Consider the following 18,919-nt stretch of genomic DNA (forward strand, 5'->3'; position numbering starts at 1 on the left):
GTGGGATTCACTGTGCTATATTTATAGAATAATTTGGTCAATTTCCTTCCCTAGTGCTTTCCCTTTCCCTCCCCAGTTCCCCTCTCTCTACTGCTCTACCTTATATTTTTGTGAGACCTTCTTTTTTTATTCCTTTTTATTCTCTCTAGCTTCCACATGTGAGCAATAATACTCAATCCTTTCCAAAATCCCCATTCTATCCATTATGTCATATTTCCTCAGTGAGTTTAGAATCCATAAGTGATCTGGTCACGGAGCAGGAAACCCCACTTTTTAAATTGCATGTGTGTGAACTGAGATCACAGGATGACTGCACTTTGGTTCAGAGCTCCCTAAACAGAGATGGCAAGTCACTGAAGGTGTGGGGCCCATGCACACTCTCAATTGAATATTTGTGATTCCATCAAACCCAGGAGCTACAATACCCTGGACCCTCACTTACTTTTGCTGTCTCCAACTTCTTTTTTTTTCTTCTTTTTTTTTAAATTTTTTTTATTGGTTGTTCAAAACATTACAAAGCTCTTGACATATCATATTTCATACATTAGATTCAAGTGGGTTATGAACTCCCATTTTTACCCCAAATACAGATTGCAGAATCACATCGTTACACATCCACATTTTTACATAATGCCCTATTAGTAACTGTTGTATTCTGCTACCTTTCCTATCCTCTACTATCCCCCCTCCCCTCCCCTCCCATCTTCTCTCTCTACCCCATCTACTGTAATTCATTTCTCTCCTTGTTTTTTTTCCCATTCCCCTCACAACCTCTTATATGTAATTTTGTATAACAATGAGGGTCTCCTTCCATTTCCATGCAATTTCCCTTTTCTCTCCCTTTCCCTCCCACCTCATGTCTCTGTTTAATGTTAATCTTTTCCTCCTGCTCTTCCTCCCTGCTCCGTTCTTAGTTGCTCTCATTATATCAAAGAAGACATTTGGTATTTGTTTTTTAGGGATTGGCTAGCTTCACTTAGCATAATCTGCTCTAATGCCATCCATTTCCCTGCAAATTCCATGATTTTGTCATTTTTTAGTGCTATGTAATACTCCATTGTGTATAAATGCCACATTTTTTTTTTTATCCATTCATCTATTGAAGGGCATCTGGGTTGGTTCCACAGTCTAGCAATTGTGAATTGTGCTGCTATGAACATCGATGTGGCAGTATCCCTGTAGTGTGCTCTTTTAAGGTCTTCAGGGAATAGTCCGAGAAGGGCAATAGCTGGGTCAAATGGTGGTTCCATTCCCAGCTTTCCCAGGAATCTCCATACTGCTTTCCAAATTGGCCGCACCAGTTTGCAGTCCCACCAGCAATGTACAAGAGTACCCTTTTCTCCACATCCTCGCCAGCACTTGTTGTTGTTTGACTTCATAATGGCTGCCAATCTTACTGGAGTGAGATGGTATCTTAGGGTGGTTTTGATTTGCATTTCTCTGACTGCTAGAGATGGTGAGTATTTTTTCATGTACTTGTTGATTGATTGTATGTCCTCCTCTGAGAAGTGTCTGTTCAGGTCCTTGGCCCATTTGTTGATTGGGTTATTTGTTATCTTATTGTTTAATTTTTTGAGTTCTTTGTATACTCTGGATATTAGGGCTCTATCTGAAGTGTGTCTCCAACTTCTGATCAGCAATAATCAATAGACTTTGAACCAATGTGCTTGCCATTTGCCCCACCAATCGCAATTTGTGGAAAACATTTTGTGCAGTTGTGGTTTTTGCATTTTTAAATTCTGCCCTTGTCCCTTCCCTTAGAATGTTACCAGAAAAATCTGAAATAAACCCTTTGGCTTAGTTTGCTCTCAGTTGATTTAAAAATGGCTAGTTTGGGGGTGGGGAGTCACACAGTGGGGCAATGCATTGTAAGTCTCCCACTAGCTTTGTGCTAGATAACGCCTCTTACATGTGACTTATGATGAGAACTCTTCTCTAGGTTACTCTCCAAAGATCTGAAGGCTTTTTCTGAAAACACAGACTCTTTTCATGCCAATGTCAAATGGGTGGCTGGAATGGCTGGGAATGCTTGGCATCTCTGCCTTCACGTTGTGTCTATCTATTTTGCTGCCTTAACCTTTGTGTCATATTCTACTCAATACTGCTGTAGGCATGTTTATAATGTGAGAAATGTTTTGTTCTGAACTATAACATAGGGTTAATTTGACCTAGACTTCCTTAGTGTCCTGCCTCACCCCTACCAGCTGCCATGAACAGAAAAATCAAACATGAAAGGAGGAAAGAGCAGCAACACTAAAATTCCTGGAAGATTTCTGCCTTTTCCTGAAAAAGTCATAAATATTCATCCTTATTTAATAGCCTGTCCTACTCTCTTGTTATTCCTATCCTCTATCTGCAACCCCTCAACCCCGTTAAATTAAGAACTGGTTTGTGAGCAAAACCCCCTCCCTCTTCTGTAACCTTTGACTGCTAAATAAAACCTTCCTTTCTCCCCAAAACATGGTTTTCCTGTTGAAGCTAGATCTAAAGATAGGTAGTGTAGTTAGGTAAATCGGGTCTAATATCCAGTAAAATAAAAAATAAAGGCCATGTTGAGAATGGGGTCCAGGAAAGCAGAACAGCACTTGGGAAATTGAAATGTTAACGTTCCCAAGGCCCAGAGCCCATTCTAAAGAAATGTTAATGAAACAGCTCCCAGCAAACAGGGAGGTGCTAATCAGAAGCGGCCCCAGGCCCTTCTTGCCCAGATTACTCTAAAGGCCCTTCTGCCCCTCACCTTTTGTGTCTCCCCAGGTACATTCTATCCCTGCAAGATAACAGAACAAAGGACAAGAAGCTGACAGAAATGCAGGAAAGCTGAAAGAAGACCTTAGCTATGAAGAGGGGAGACATCGCCCTTCCAGGGATTCCACCTCTTGGGTCCCCTTCTTCCTCCGGGAGAAGTCTTTTCTGCTGTCCTTTAATGAAGCCTCTACTTTCCACTTGAAAGACCCCAGCCCCATAACCTAAGGCCCGACTATGAAAAGTAGAAAGTATGCAGTAAACAGGGTGAGCTCACCACATAACCAGTTGAGAAAGGGCACCCTACCCACATCACAGGACATGCTTGAGCAAACTGGGATCATAAGCGGGAACAGGGAGGAAACAAAATGTAAACCTGTGAGATTTATGAGTTTTTCGGGAACCTATAGTGAAAAATAAGTTTATCATAGTGAAAAACAAGTTTATCATAGTGAAAAACAAGTTTACCCTTTAAGTGACCTGTACGCTGGATTCAAAGGGACCAATGAGACACCTGTTACTGTGCTAGGTGGGAAACAACTCCTTTTTCCCTATAAAAGACCTGTACCCCAAAGCCCGGTGTGCCAGTTCACCAAAGCTTCGGCTGAGGTTTTGCTGTGCACCCGCAGGCGCCTGTGTATTAATAAACTTGCCTCTTGCTTTTGCAGCCAGTGTGACGCTAGTTCTTTTGGATGGGGGATTTGAGGGCCTGAGGGTCTTTCAACTTCAGCATTGGGGAAGCAAGGACTTGTCACCGGTAAACAATGGTAACACCATGGCATGAGTTTCCAAACCTGGGTTTGGTAATAAGAATACAATCCAGTTGCTACTGGATCCTGGGTCTCCAGGATTGCAATTCCCAAAAGACACTGAATAAATGTCTTATCTCAAGCCTATTTATTGGTTTTGTTTCAGGTTTTTGGAGAATTTCTGAGCAGTGATTTTATGATCATTGCCATGTGCTAGATACTTGCAAATTTCAATGTACTAATAAAGTGAAGTTGCTGGGCAGGCCGCATCAGCACCACCTGGAATGCAGACTCTTTGACCCTAACCCAGACTTGCTGAATCAAGTTGCTGGGCTGGGATACAGTTCAGTAGTAGAGCATTTCCTTAGCATGCATGAAGCCCTGGATTCAATCCCCAACACCACATACACAAACACACGTGTAGCTCAGAGGTAGAGTATTCCTGGGTTCAATCCCTAGTACTGTGGAAAAGAGTATGTGCTATTTGAGATTGAGAAAGTTTTGAAGGAAATTGGTTTGCTGCATTTTAACAGATCTATAAAATATGCAAGTGCCAAATGTCTCAGGCAGTATGCAATTTAGAGTTGTGGACAGTATGAACAGTTAAAACAGTGAGATTCACTGCTACCATAGAGTTAATGATTATAGGACGAGAAGGTGGCTGAGGACTGAGCCCTGGGGCAGCCAGACAACTACAACTTGGGAAAGCTGCTAGAGGGAGAGACACCACTTGGGCAGCTCCGCCAAGTCCGTTAAAGCTTGTGAACTACATTTCCCAGAATCCCCTCTGTCCGCGCTTCCTGGCTAGAAGCGGCCAATGAGGTACCGCGAGATTTGGAAGGCGGAAGTGAAGCGGAAGCCATTACTCTCGAGAGGCGATTACTGTAAGACACATGGGCAAAGGAGAGGTCTGCGGCTTCTCCCTTCGGCCTGTTGGGGACCCTCGACTTCCTTACAGCATATGGAGCCTGTCATATGAACTTAGTCTCCGGCGGCGGCTTCCGAGACCTCCGCTCCCTCGATTGTACCCCAGCCCTGTAAGCCCGGTTTTCATCACTAATCCTTCCACCCCCCGCGTTCCTCCGGACCCGAGAGGCCCCGGAAGCGGGGGGCCAGGGGCAGGAATGAGGGGGCCGGGCGGCCGGGCAGGCACGCGAGGAGTGCCTCTTTGGTGGCGGGGTGAGAGGCTGCGGGTGCTGGAGCGGAAGTCCACAGCCTTTGAGTGACGGCGGAGGTGCTGGGAACCTGGTTAGGAATGGAGCCCTGGAGGTGGGGCGGCGACAGACCGTCGGTTTTGCTTCTATTCTTAGGGGCGCGCTGCCTTTCGATGTTGTTTGCATTTAACTTGAATAGTACCTTGTCTGTATCAAGTCTCCGGTGCACCTATTTCAGTTGTCATTCTTGTGTCAGTGACCTACAGGTAGCTTTAAAATTCCGTCTCACATCCGGTTTTTTAACTTTTCGAGAAGAGTTAAGTCTATTAATACTAGCAATGGTTTCTAATATGTTGCATTGAATTCTGCCGTCTTATGTTGTGTTGATTAACCTTTTACTTTCAAATACTTGCACGTTAAAAAGCAGGGCATATGCCCCACCCGCAGCCCCGAAGGAGAAAGAAAAAGTGTGAAAACACATACACAAACTTGGAATTGAAAGTTTGAGAATTGAAATTGAACGCGAATCCTCAAACTAGGCCGAGAAAGAGGTTATTTAACCTCAGAACTGAGTGCTCCTATACCGCATCCTCATCTTCCCCATGGCTTTCTTAGTTACTTTCTTTTTTTCTTCTTCTTTTTACTGTGCTAGTCAAGAGCTCTGCCACTGAGGTACTTGCTCACCCCTTTCTGGTGGTTAATTTTATTCTTGAGACAGGGCCTCCAAGTCGCCCAGGCAGCTTCCAACTTGTGATCATCCCAACTCAGCCTTCTGAATAGCGTAGTGCACCCAACTCCTCCAGGATTTTCTTTATGAATTTTACTGCTTATATATGCTTTCTCAAAAATATGCTTGTTTTTAGGGGCAGCACTGGGGATTGAACTCAAAGGCACTCAACCACTGAGCCACATCCACAGCCCTAGTTTGTATTTTATTTAGAGACCGGGTCTCACTGAATTGCTTAGCACCTCACCATTGCGAGGCTGGCTGTGAACTCGGGATCCTCCTGCCTCAGCCTCCCAAACCCCTGGGATTACACGCCTGTGCCTGTAAATACAAAAATGTATTTGTTAATTTTGGTAATTATTAGTGAATAGACTCACATGCTTAAGTACTTTCATAGATATCCTTTTTTTCTATATTGCTGCAAGTACACATCCATGATTTAGCGATTTCTAAATAACTTACAGGTGAAGTGCTTAAATTTTAGCAATTATTTTTAGGAATGTCAGCTTAAATTTGAAAATAAGTTTGCCAAATTCCACAAACTGGGCTTTAATTTGAATTTATATTTAAATTTTGAGAATATTGGCATTTTCAAAGGATATTTATGAATTGGGCACTAGGCATTGAACACAAGGGTGCTCTAACACTGAGCTACATCCCCACCCCTTTTTAAATTTTTTAAAAAATTTTGAGGCAGGGTCTCGCTTAGTTGCTTAGGCTGATCTTCATCTTGCAATCCTCCTGTCTCAGCTTCTGGAGTAGTTGGGATTATAGGCATGAGCCACTGAGCCTGGCTCCTAACCGTCTTTATACTCTTCATCTTTCTGTGCTGCCCCCATGTTCTTTTGAAGAACTACTTTCTAAACTTAAGCATGCATAGTGTCACCTGTAGAGCTTGTTAAAACACCACTTCTTAGGCCCACTCCACCAGGTCTTAGTTGGACTGGCCTGTGATCTGGTATCAGAATTATTACATTACCCCGAGCGATGTTTGTGCCCTGGCTTGCAGACCACACTTTGGGTCATACCTAGGAAACAAAATCCATTACAGTTTTTAAAATTACTGTATGTTTATTTGTTGTCAGCCCATGAGTAGTTTTGAAGATAGTAAATGTCTGTATTTTGTATTGCTTTGTTTTTGGCACCAGTGATTGAACTCAGGGCACTTATCCACAGAGCCACATCCCCAGCCCCTTTTTATTTATTTATTTATTTTTATTTTGAGACAGGGTCTCCCTAAGTTGCTGAGGTTGGCTTCGCACTTGGCAATCAATCCTCCTGCCTCAGCCTCCAGAACCTCTGGGGTTACAGGCCTGGCCACCACACCTAACTGTTGCTTTTTTAAAACAGGTTGAGTGGAAGGTTTGGTTAGGGTACCTATATTACCTGTTGGAAACAAATCTGACCCTACCTTTTTAGCTCCTGCAACATTTTATCTAGTTGGTTGAAAGCTTAAAGATGGTGGAGTGTACATAGATATGTTGAGTTCCTAGTGCAGCATACTTCTGAACTGAGAAAACAATAGTTGTATGATGTTCTCACTATATTTGTTGCTTTGTGTATGTTTGCTTGCATGGATAACACTGGTAGAAATAGTTGTGGCAAGGGCAAACATTAGTAAAATAATTTGTGCCTGTAGTGTTTGCATATGTTAATTCTGAATGTCCTGGTGCAGCATTGTAAAGTTGAATATAGAGATAAAGTTATATTGGAAGAATTATAGCCACAAAAGAAAACTCACGTTGGAATCATCTGAAAGGGCAAAACTAACCTTAGACTGTAACTAGATGGAAGAGGCAGATCTGTCATTATGAGAAGTGTGGCTGGGCCTCAGTGGGACATGGGAGGTTCCTGGGGTGCTGATTGAAGAAGGCACTCACCCTTGGTGCCAACTCTGTGTTCACGTGAAGCTGAAAGCACTGTCTTGAATTATGTGCCCTGGCACCTTGTAGCCCCCCGAGTCCTATCCCTGATCCTCTTAAGGGTAGAGTAAGATTTGTGGAAATGGTATAGTAGAGCTGCTTTTACTGCATCATGAAGAGCTGAGGGAGAAGTTAAACGACTCATTAACTCTGCAAAAGTAATCTCCATTCTCACTTATCCTTATGGTGTCGTTCTGATTTTCATTGTTTTGTGTGTCTCGTAGAAAACTTCTGAGTTCATAGACTTACACTTCTTCCTATATACCTGTGCTCCACATCCAGCCAGTCTTCCTGCTGTGCCTCTATATTCAGGGCCACCGATTCTTGGTGACTCTCATTCAGCACTGATAAGCCGCTGTGAAAGTGGTACAGTCACTGAGGTGAGAAATGGCCCAGAATTTCTGCTCTGACAGTGAAAGGGTCCCACAGGCCTGAGTTTGATGGGGATCACTCTCTAAGCCTGAGCCACCTGAGCACTTTGCCCCACGTGGAAAGTGTAGATGACGGGGCTCCAGGTCCTGGCCTCAGCCACATGGCTGTGTCTTAGCCACTTGGTAGCCATTCTCTTCACAGGGGAGAGTGGATATTTGGTTGGATATTCAGAGACTCCAGTCCTTGAATTTCATGAGTTCTTCCTCTGTGTTATTGTCAAGGTTATGCACAGCTTTTACTTGATTAATTTCTAGGTACTTTATGTGTGCTAAAAGAATGTATGTAAGTTTTCTTTATGTAGCATACAGAAAACTGATTTTTAATCTTCATTCTCCAATTCTTTGCCAAGGTATGTTTCTTTCTGTATATGATTGCTGTGGAGCGAACTCCAAGATTATTTGCTGAAAGTAAGAGTGATGGTGAGGAAGATTTCTAATTCAGAAACACTGGTGAGACTTTCTTGGTCTCTGGGAGACTGGAAGGTGGGATGGCCTAGTTCGCTTATTTAGTATAGGTGTCCTTTTGGGGTTTGCAACTCCGTTTTTACCCCAACGGGGAGACTTTGTGTGCACACTGGTCTTTCCAAGTGCCTTCAGGGAGGAGGAGACAGATGGCTGGAATCACCAAGCTTTTCTTGCTGGAGACGGGTAGAAGGCAGAAAGAAAAGAATTTAGACAAAGAAGTGGTTGAGGTGATGTGGTGGCTTGTGGGGCAGTGAGAAGCATAGGTGCCTGCAGTCTTCTCTGAGGGGAGAGGTAATAGGATGAGAAAGATATGCAGGGCATTTTATGCAGAGAATCAAGTTTCTTTTTTCTTTCTTGTTCTTTTTTTGTTTTGGTTTGGTTTTTTGTTTTGTTTTGTCTGTTTGCTGGGATTTGAACCCAGGGCCCTTGTGCATGCCAAGCGAATTCTGTACCATCCCAGAAGAGGTGAGGCTGATTTCAGTGGTGAAGGTCGTAATCCATGACTGTGTGTGCCGGTGTGGGTGCAGAGGGCGTTGGAGAGAGGCACTTGTGTCCTAAGGGGAGCATCCTCTTAGACAGAGAGCCATCCTGAGTGAGGCCAGCCTCCATGGTGAAAGGAAGATCACAACTGTGCCTGGTGACACATCAGTTGGGGACAGTGGATATGGCTTCCCACTTGAGGCCAATCAGGGAGCTTCTACCACGTGGCCCGGAAGTTTGACCTACGGGAGGTAGAGGCCAAGGATTGGGCAACTTGCTGCTCAGAGAGAAAATGCCAAAAACAAAACTCAGAATTGTCCTCAGTGAGCAGGAGAGACAGCGGCCTCTGACCTCCTGCTTCCCTCTCATTGCCACAGAGGCCAGTCTGTAGAGAGCCGTGGAATCCAGAGAGTAGCTTCCTGCAGGACTTCCACAGGACTCCAGTGCCCTGCTGTCCAGGAAGTTGACTCCTCCTCACAGGATGGCAGCTCTTGGCCTGTCTCCCACATTTGGTAAGTTCTTAGGTCAACTCATGCCCTTGGGTATGGAGTGTAAGTGTCTCCTGCAGCTCCATTGAGATAAAGGGGACATGCACCCACAGGGAGGGCTGCCAGGGGAGGACGGGCAAGTTGAAGAATGATGGGAGCCGTCCACTGACTGTGTCTGATTCAGGGTTTTCGGGGATTGGGGAGAGGGGAGAGTGGATATTTGGTTGGTGTGTGAAGAGGGGACGGTGGACGGGGGATCGTGTACTATCCATTTGTTATTTTGATAAAATTAGAGCAAAGTAATAGCTCCATCTCTCAGCATTTCAATTCTTCACTCAGAAATTGAAACTTTGTACAAATTGAGCATCCCTAAGTAAAACATTCAGAGTGCTCCAAAATCTGAATCTTTTTGACTGCTAGCACGATGCCACAAGTGCGAAAACTCCCCTTAAAACTTGGGCATACCAGCTGGGTGTGGTCATGCATTCTAGTAATCCCAGCTCTGGAGCCTGGGAATTCCAAGTTTGAGGCCAGCCTGGGCAACTTGATAAGACTGGGGATGCAGCTCAGTGGTAGAGGGTTTGGCTTAATGCCCAGTACAGGGGTGGGGGCGTTCAGACACACTAAAAGTATTCTATGAGATTCCCTTCAGGGTCCTTGTATATTTATAAAACATAAACGAATTTTGTATTTGGATTTGGTCCCCATCTCAAGATGCCTCATTATGTATGTGCAAACATTCTAACACCCGCCTCCCCCCACCACCAGTGTGAAACACTTCTGGTCCCAGGCATTGGGGCTCTGAAATACTCGGCCTGTGTGTTGCTTCCTACTGGTAGGTAGGCCTGGCACCCCTCTCTGTCTTTGAGAGGTGTGGGGCTGCTGTGGTTCACAAATGGGGTGTCTGTGGCGTGTTGTTTGGGTGGAGACACTAGTGGGAGACACGGGATTCTCATGGAGCTTCTTTTCTCCTGTAGCTGTGTCCACCCAGAGCCCTGCTTTTCTCCAAGAGTCAGAATTTCCTCTGTCTTCAAAACACCATTCCTGTCCCCAGAATTTAGACCTATTTGCTTCCCATGGTCTGGAGCCTCCTACACCACCCAGCGTTTCTTCTCAGGTATACAAGGTCTTGGGGCCCTGAGGGGTAGAGATGTTTTCTAGAATACCTTCATCGTTGCCCATTAAATTTTTTCAGATCCTCCTTACTCTGGCAGATGCCTGACCAGGACCCCAGAAATAGCCAGGGAAGGGCAAACTTGTCCTAGTATCGGGGAAGTCACAGGAAGTGATTTATGTAGCAAGAATTTCTCTCCTGCTTGCAGAGTACTCAGACCTACCCATGCTCAATCCTAGATACGCCTGGGGCTGGGGGTAAAGCTAGGCTGGGTAGCGTGTAAAGAGGTCTCATTAGTTCACAGTACTGGAGACTCGGTGCCTCGCAGAATTGTATTTGAAGCAGAGAGATAGAATAAGATCACCTCATGGGGAAGAGACGATGTTTGAGAGCACACCAGCTGGAAGTCCAGTCTTCAGTCTCCTCCATCTTCCTGTGAACTCTGACAGGCTTCTTACCCCAGGTGTGTGTGGTGTTTCAGGAATCCGTGACTTTCCAGGATGTAGCTGTGGACTTCACTGAGAAAGAGTGGCCCCTGCTGGATTCTTCTCAGAGAAAGCTGTACAAAGATGTGATGCTGGAGAACTATAGCAACCTCACTTCACTAGGTAACCCTGGCCGCATTCAGAATTCGTTCTTACCAGAACCAGATGTTTTTGTTGAAGTATTTTCAGTGACTCAGAAACTAGGCAGGGGTTTGAAACATGACTGAATGAGCAGAACCAGTGCCCACCCGCATGGTGTCTCCCAGAGATTTTGAACCCTGATTGTTGCATTGATTTTGGAGACACCCACGTTTGTGTTCTGAGCTTGGACATGGGCTCCTGAAATAAGAAATCCCCATTCTTTTGGAGAGAAAATGTGTGGGTGTGGTTTCATTTGTTTTTGTTTTTAAAGATTCACTGTGTTCTTAGAAATGAGGCACCATCATTTTGTTACTCTTAAGTCAGACTCCACCTTCAGAACCCTGAAGATCAAAATGTTGGCCGCAGTCTAATGGAAGGGTTGTCCTCTGCACAGTCCTCCCTCAACATGTCTTTCCCTGTGAGTAGGGTATCAGGTTGGCAAACCCAGCCTCATCTCACACTTGGAGCAAGAAGAAGAGCCGAGGACAGAGGAGAGGGGCAGTCAGCACGGCACCGGTCCAGGTGAGCAAGCATGAGGGCAAATAGGAGTGCTTTAGACTGTCCACTCTAGGCAGCGACTGGAGTGAGGGAGTGTGTGGGCCATTTTCTATTTCTAGAAAAATGTCCAAGGCTGGGTAGTGTGTAAAGAAAAGAGGTCTCGTTAGTTCACAGTACTGGAGACTCATCATCCTGGAAAGTGTCGTTCCTCTGCCCCCAACACATGCACATTATACTGTGCACAGTTTGGCAGATGGCATCTCAGAGGGAGTGTATTTTAGAAGGGAAGATCCTATTGTAAGACAGAAAGCAAGATACTGAGGAAGGGCCGATCTCACTGATTTCCTAACAGCCCACTTTTATCAGAACTAATTCACCCAGGAGAACAGTATCTCTCCATCTGAGAAGGCCCTACTATATCTTCAGAGTTCCACCACCTTTATATGACCACACTGAGGACCAGGCCTCCAGCACATAAGCCTCTGGGGGACAGATGACTTCCATACTTTAGCAGGGAGGTCTATTAGGTAATATCACCTGAGGAAATTAGAAAATGCTGTCTTTATTTTACTGGCCGTTCATTCTCGCACAAGTCCTTGGTTCTCTATGCCTCTTTGTTTATTGAGGTGCTAGGGATTAAATCTAGGGGTATTTTACGACTGAGACAAGGTCTCACTAAGTTGCTTAGGGCCTTGCCAAGTTGCTTAAGGCTGGCTTTGAACTTGCAGTCCTCATGCCTCCGTCTCCCAAGTTGCTGAGATTACAGGTGTGCGCCACCGTGGCCAGCTTGCCCTGTTTAATTTAATGTTTCTGTGTTGTCTGTCTCATTCTTTTATGCTTAGCCTTCCTGATCATGCATTATTTGAATATCTATCTGAACTGACTTAAATTTATCCTGCCATCATTTCTAAACAGCTCACGTAGCCACATTTTCAACAATTATTTTGCTATTGTGTGTTCTTCCCTTTTGCGTTTTCTTGTGTACAGGTAGTATTTGCAAAGTCTGCCTGTTTTGTCACTGTTATTTTATTTTTTCATCAAGTTAGTATTTTGCTAATTTTATTTCAGATTGGGAGACTCCATCTAAGACCAAGTGGTCAATCCTCATGGAAGATATTTTTGGGAAGGAAACATCCAGTGGTTTGACAATGGTAAGATTTACCTGAGATAATTCTGAATCTTCCCCATTAGAGAAGCAGCTGGAGTTGGCAAAGCTGCTTAAGAACGAGACCTGTGGAACAGTTTCAGGTCTCCTATGGAGACCAAAATCTGCGGATGCTCAAGTCCTTCATATAAAATGACATATAGTATTTGCATGGAACTACACACATCCTCCCTTATGCTTTAAATTATCTCTAGATTGTCTTTAATAACCAATGTAGAAAAAAATGATACTTAAATATTCATTTTTCTGTGTTATTTAAGAATAATGACAAGAAAAAATGTATATGTACTTAATACAGATGCAATTTTTTTTTTAATTTGGAGAAAAATCCTAAATTTAGCTTCAGACTTACTCAAGAATTTTGATGGATAAATATTTTTTATAACTTGCTGGGCACAGTGGCACACACCTGTAATCCCCACAACTTTGGAGGCTGAGGCAGGAGATGGCAAGTTTGAGGCCAACTGTAGCAATTTAGCAAGGCCCAGTCTCAAAATAAAAAATAAGAAGAGCTAAGGATGTAGCTCAGAGGTAAAGTACCCTTGAGTTTAATTCCTAGAACCAAAAAACAAACAAAAAAAACCCCAAAATACAAAATCCATAACTTATCTTAGATGTTGAGTATTTGAGCTCAATTTGGTTGTGTGTGTGAGGGTTTGTTTGTTTGTTTGTATTGCTGGGGATTGATCCTAGCAGCTTGCATATGCTGGGCAAGTGCTGTTATCACTGAACTACATCCCAACCCTTTTTACATTTTATTTGGAGACAGAGTCTCACTGAGTTGTCAAGGCAGACCTCAAACTTAGGATACCACTGCCTCAGCCTCTAGAGTAGCTAGCTGAGATTACAGATGTGTATTGCCGTGTTTAGCTTAATTTGGTTTTAAAGAGTAGATAAGCTGCAAAAAAGCTTTGAAAAAGTAGCACACATGGAGCCTTATAGTATAGCATTTGCCTTTCCTCTTGGATAGAGTTCCAGTGAGACAGGAACAGCACATTTGCACTGCGGATTATGGCATCTTCAGTCCCAGTGGTGAGCATCTATCTTTGAATGTTTAGGCTGAAAGGGCCTGGGGTATAGCTCAGTGGTAGAGCACGAGTTTAGTATGCATGAGGCCATGGGTTCGATCCCCAGTACCAAAAGAAAAAAGGAAGAAGAATGCAGTGTTTGTGGAAAATAACCCAGTCAGCTCTCCTCTCTTAACCAACAGGAAAGAGCTCATCTTGGGGAGAAGTCCACTGAATATGCCCACTTGTTTGAAGTCTTCAGCATGGGTGCTCATCTTACTCAGCCAATGGGGAGACACCCCGGCAAGAGGCCCTACCATCGCCACCATTGCGGGGCAGCCTTCAAGAGCAGGGCGCCTCTCACTCAGCACGAGAACGTGTATGGTGGGAGGAAGATGCACGAGTGCCAGCAGTGCCAGAAGGCCTTCACCACGAGCGCCTCCCTCACCCGGCACAGGAGGATCCACACTGGGGAGAAGCCCTATGGCTGCAGCGACTGCGGGAAGGCCTTCAACGACCCCTCTGCCCTCAGGAGCCACGCACGGACACACCTCAAAGAGAAGCCCTTTGACTGTAGTCAGTGTGGGAACGCCTTCCGCACCCTCTCGGCCCTGAAGATCCACATGAGGGTCCACACTGGCGAGAGACCCTACAAGTGTGATGAGTGTGGCAAGGCCTACGGCAGGAGCTGCCACCTCATTGCACACAAGCGAACACATACTGGGGAGCGGCCCTATGAGTGTCAGGACTGTGGGAAAGCTTTCCAGCACCCCTCACACCTGAAAGAACACGTCAGGAATCACACGGGGGAGAAGCCCTACGAGTGCACACAGTGTGGCAAAGCCTTCCGCTGGAAGTCTAACTTTAATTTGCATAAGAAAAACCATATGGTGGAGAAAACCTATGAATGCAAAGAATGTGGGAAATCCTTTGGTGACCTCTTGTCACGGAGGAAACACATGAGAATCCATATTGTGAAGAAACCAGTGGAATGTCGCCAGTGTGGGAAGGCCTTCCGAAACCAGTCCATCCTGAAGACACACATGAATTCTCACACAGGAGAGAAGCCCTATGGGTGCGATCTCTGTGGGAAAGCCTTCAGCGCCAGCTCCAACCTCACTGCACACAGGAAGATCCACACTCAAGAGAGACGCTATGAATGCGCAGCCTGCGGGAAGATCTTTGGTGATTATCTGTCACGGAGAAGGCACATGAGCATCCATCTGGTGAAGAAGCGTGTGGAGTGTCGGCAGTGCGGGAAAGCCTTCAGGAACCAGTCCACCCTGAAGACCCACATGAGGAGCCACACGGGAGAGAAGCCCTATGAGTGCGACCATTGTGGGAAGGCCTTCAGCATAGGCTCCAACCTCAACGTGCACAGGAGGATTCACACCGGGGAGAAGCCCTATGAGTGCCTTGCCTGCGGGAAGGCCTTCAGCGACCACTCATCCCTCAGGAGCCATATGAAGACGCACCGGGGAGAGAAGCTCTTCCCGGCCTCAGTGTGGAAGAGGCTGCAGTGAGCACTCCAGTAGGCCACGGGAACACTCGGACCAGAAAGGAACCTTCAGGTGTGAGGGAGAAGCTCTCACCTTACAGAGCACAAAAGAGTTCATGGAACGTAGGAGAAATCCAGTTGGTATGAAGCCTGTGAGAAGACAAGTTGTTTCTCATCAGTTGGGAGAACAACACCGTGGGGGGATGTATCTGGTGTGGAAAAGCCTTCAGTGTACATCTAGTTTGTAATCACATGAGAACTTCAGCAGGCTGGACTGTGGCCCTGTGGTAGAGTGCTTGCCTAGCATGCATGAGGCCCTGGGTTCCATCCCCACCAAAAAAAAAAAAAAAAAGAAAGAATTTCAGCAACACTTTCTCAACCTTTTGGACACATTAGGGAGAATTTTTGTCAGTGCAGTGATGGGGGAAATCTTTTCATTCTCACACTCCATTCCTCATGAGATAAATCACACTGAAGAGAAAAATCTATGGGGTGAGGAATGTGGGAAGTCCATAAAAGGGGTGAGCAAACTAACCAGCTGTCTGTGTTTGTATGGTTCATAAGCTAAGAATAGTTGTTCCATTTTAAGAGGAGAGTTTGTGCAGAGACCCTCTGTGGCCCTCTAAGCCTGAAATGCTTGCTGTTTATAGAAAAGCTTTGCTGAGCCTTGGTCCACAGCAGTGGTCCTCAACAGGTAGGGTTTTGTTCCCCAGGGGACATTTTTGGTTGTTACTGGAGGAGGAGCCACTGACAGGTAGTGGGAAGACATTAGGATGGTGCCAAGCATCCTACAGTGCCCAGGAGCCCCTGCCCCCCCACTTCAAAGAATTGTGTGCCCTACAATAACAGTACGCTGAGGTTAAGAATAATTGTACTTAATGTCAGCACCAAACTAGAAGAAATTTCTTTTTAATTTTTTTTTTTTTTAATTAACATGGTTCTTTGAAGAAATTTGTAAGAACTTAACATTGCTGATAATCCCTATGTGTCCCTTCACTTGTGCAAATGAGAATTCTCACTGGGAGAGAAGCTTTGATGATATTCTCCAGTGAATGCAGGATTGCACTTCTCAGTCCTTCATCATGAAAACAGGCCCTAGCTCATGAATTTCTAGTCTTTATTTTTAAGGTTATGCTCCTCTAAATAACCATTAGGCCTCATCACAAAAGGTTTGTATATAGTATTTTTACTGTAGCTTCATTCTTAAGATATCTAATTTCCTTTTGGATAACTTTCTTGACCATTGGCGTATTTAGAATTGTGTTACATACTTGGTGACATAGGTATTTTATAGTACCAATTACTGGTATCTGATTTCAGATGCATTGTGATCAAAGCATGAAGTCTTCATTATATGGATCCTTTGGTATGTTTGTGGCCTGCTGTCCAGCCAAGAATGGCATAGACTTTTAGTTGCATCCACTGTCATCTTCCATATCAAAAGAATTCAAATCTCATATTCGTAAGGTGTGCTATTTTTTAATGTCTCTTAAACAGATTTTCTTGCATTTGGTACTGTCTGCATCCCATAACCCTGGCCATTGACAAATAAGCAGAGGCCACTGTATGGGTTTCTGAGAAAAAGCTCTTGAAAAATAGTCCTTCTTACCTAGATTCTTCTCTCCACATTTGGTTCTTTTTTCCCTACGTCTCACCTTGCAAGGAGATTCAGCTCCTAGTGTTGAAAGATTTGTGGCTGTGAAGACAAAAGCCAGTCTAAGGAGGATGCTGCAGCAAAGTCACAGTGAGCAGGGCTTCCCTGTGGCCTCCGAGTGTCTGTGCCAGCCCTGGGTTTGTTAATTCCAGACCTCCTATTACATGAGAAGAAATAAAACTGATTACTGGCTTATGGCGCTATGAATATTATTTTTGTTTGCTTTATTTCTTGGTGGGAAGAAGCATTTGGTATTTGGTGAGTTTTGATAACTTCTACTTTTGTATGTGGGTATAATGTGTATATTTTGAATTATTAGATAAAGGTTTTTGAGTTCTTTAGACCAGATTTTAAAATTATATTTTAAGTATTTGATTTACTTAGACATTTATTTTCTTGACTTATTTTTTGATAGAAGTCCACAGATGTTCCTTGGCTTACTGTTCAGGTACGTCCTGATAAACCCATCATAAAGTCAAAAAGTCCTAAGTCAGACCATTCTAAGTCAGGGACTGCTGCTAGTTTTCACAAAAGTCCAAGGAAGCAAGTGTTGTCGGCATCTTCATTTTGCACAGGGGAAATCTCAGACAAAAGATTCTTGGTTGCTTATTTGAAGTCAGCCTGTTGGCAGGCAGTAGTGCTTGAATTTCAACCCTGGGTCTGGCTCTAGAGTCCATGCCTCTTACCTCAGCCATTGGTCTGAGATGCCCAGGGTCGGACTGGGGATTCTTGCCCTCTTGGTGCTTATGTTTTAGGTGGGATTGATAAGTAAGGATGTTGTGCATCAGGTGTGACAAATATAGTGGGAGGAAGCATTAAGCATGGTGATGACAAGAGTGGAGCCATTGGGTGGGTAAGGAAGGCTTTTCACTTAAAGGGACATTTGAACAGAGGTATGCTGAGGGCATGTGACAGTGTAATCTGGGGATGAGAACTCTTGGCGGTTCAAAAGTGACATACAACTCTGCTTGGGCCAGCCTTGCAACAGTAGAGGTGTCAGTGGGATGAGTAGAGCAAGTTTGGGCCTCACGATTGATGAGGTCAGAGCTGTACCCTGGGAACAGATCATGGAGTGTTTTGTGAGTGAACTGGAAGAACTTTTCCTTCTATTCTCAGTGTGGCAGGTAGTCAGTGGAGGGTTTTGAACAGAGGAGTGATCACTACCTGGGGGTGGTTTATCAGTCAATCAGGATGAAAAGAACTATGCTTTCAATTTTACTATGAGATAGTGGTCCTCTGTTTTATATCAATTTATTTCCTCTTCTGCTGATGGTACAATTAGTTGTTTCCATCTTTCCATGTTATGGATAATGCTGCTACACGATATCTTTTTTTTTTTTTAAGAGAGAGAATTTTTAATATTTATTTTTTAGTTCTCGGCGGACACAACATCTTCATTGGTATGTGGTGCTGAGGATCGAACCCAGGCCGCACGCATGCCAGGCGAGCGCGCTACCGCTTGAGCCACATCCCCAGCCCATGCTACACGATATCTTGTGCATACCTTTTGGAACATTACTTTCTCTAGGAATGTGAAATTGCCAGGTTGTATTAGTAAGTATTGAGGTAATTTGTATGGTGATTATAACACAGGAGGTGTTTAAAAAGAGGTTTTGAAATGTGACATAAACATTAAAAAAGGTGCTTAGTTAATGAGTGGACAGTTCCGTTAGTTATCACAAGAACACATCCTTAAAACCACCAAGTCAAGAAAGAAGGATTAACATTTCATAAAACCCCTCTTGACCTCTCCAATTAAAACATTATGTAGTTTCCCTTGGGTATTTAATCGTTCATCAGAAGTAATATTTTTTATGCCATTACATCTTCTATTCAATTTGTGTATATGAAAACTACTGATTTTATGTCTTAATTTTATAACCTGCTGCTTCACTGAATTATTTTTTTTAGTTTTATCATTGCTTTTCTGAGTTTTTTCAAGTATACTATGCAGCAAATTGAGATAGCTTTACTTGTGTACCCATTCTTAGTCTCTGGTTTTGCTTGTCTGATTGCATTGGCCAGTACTTCTAATACAGAGATGTATTAGAAGATCTTTACCTTCCTGTAGATGAAATGACTCAACTGTTTTTTTCTTAAGATATTATCTTGTAGAACTTAGGTAATTAACAATCGCCCACACTTTCCACTTCTTCGTTTTTTCACCAGCTTTCTGAGAACTCTGTCTCAGATACTTAA

The 18,919-nt window shown here is 44.1% G+C and overlaps 1 protein-coding gene across 1 annotated transcript; it reads left to right on the forward strand.

Moving 5' to 3' along the window:
- Positions 1-4,338: 4,338 nt before the first annotated feature.
- ZNF317 (zinc finger protein 317) lies at positions 4,339-15,091 on the forward strand (the record flags this gene model as incomplete). The annotated part of the gene is made up of 7 exons (XM_081288342.1): positions 4,339-4,528; positions 9,048-9,182; positions 10,136-10,275; positions 10,754-10,880; positions 11,325-11,420; positions 12,465-12,547; positions 13,772-15,091. Exons 2-7 carry the CDS (start codon positions 9,152-9,154, stop codon positions 15,089-15,091), a joined length of 1,797 nt encoding a protein of 598 aa, XP_081144468.1. The 5' UTR covers positions 4,339-4,528; positions 9,048-9,151.
- Between the last annotated feature and the right edge of the window lie 3,828 nt (positions 15,092-18,919).

This window comes from Spermophilus citellus, assembly GCF_964194105.1.
Source record: "Spermophilus citellus genome assembly, chromosome: 3".
In the NCBI taxonomy this organism is placed as follows: domain Eukaryota; kingdom Metazoa; phylum Chordata; class Mammalia; order Rodentia; family Sciuridae; genus Spermophilus; species Spermophilus citellus.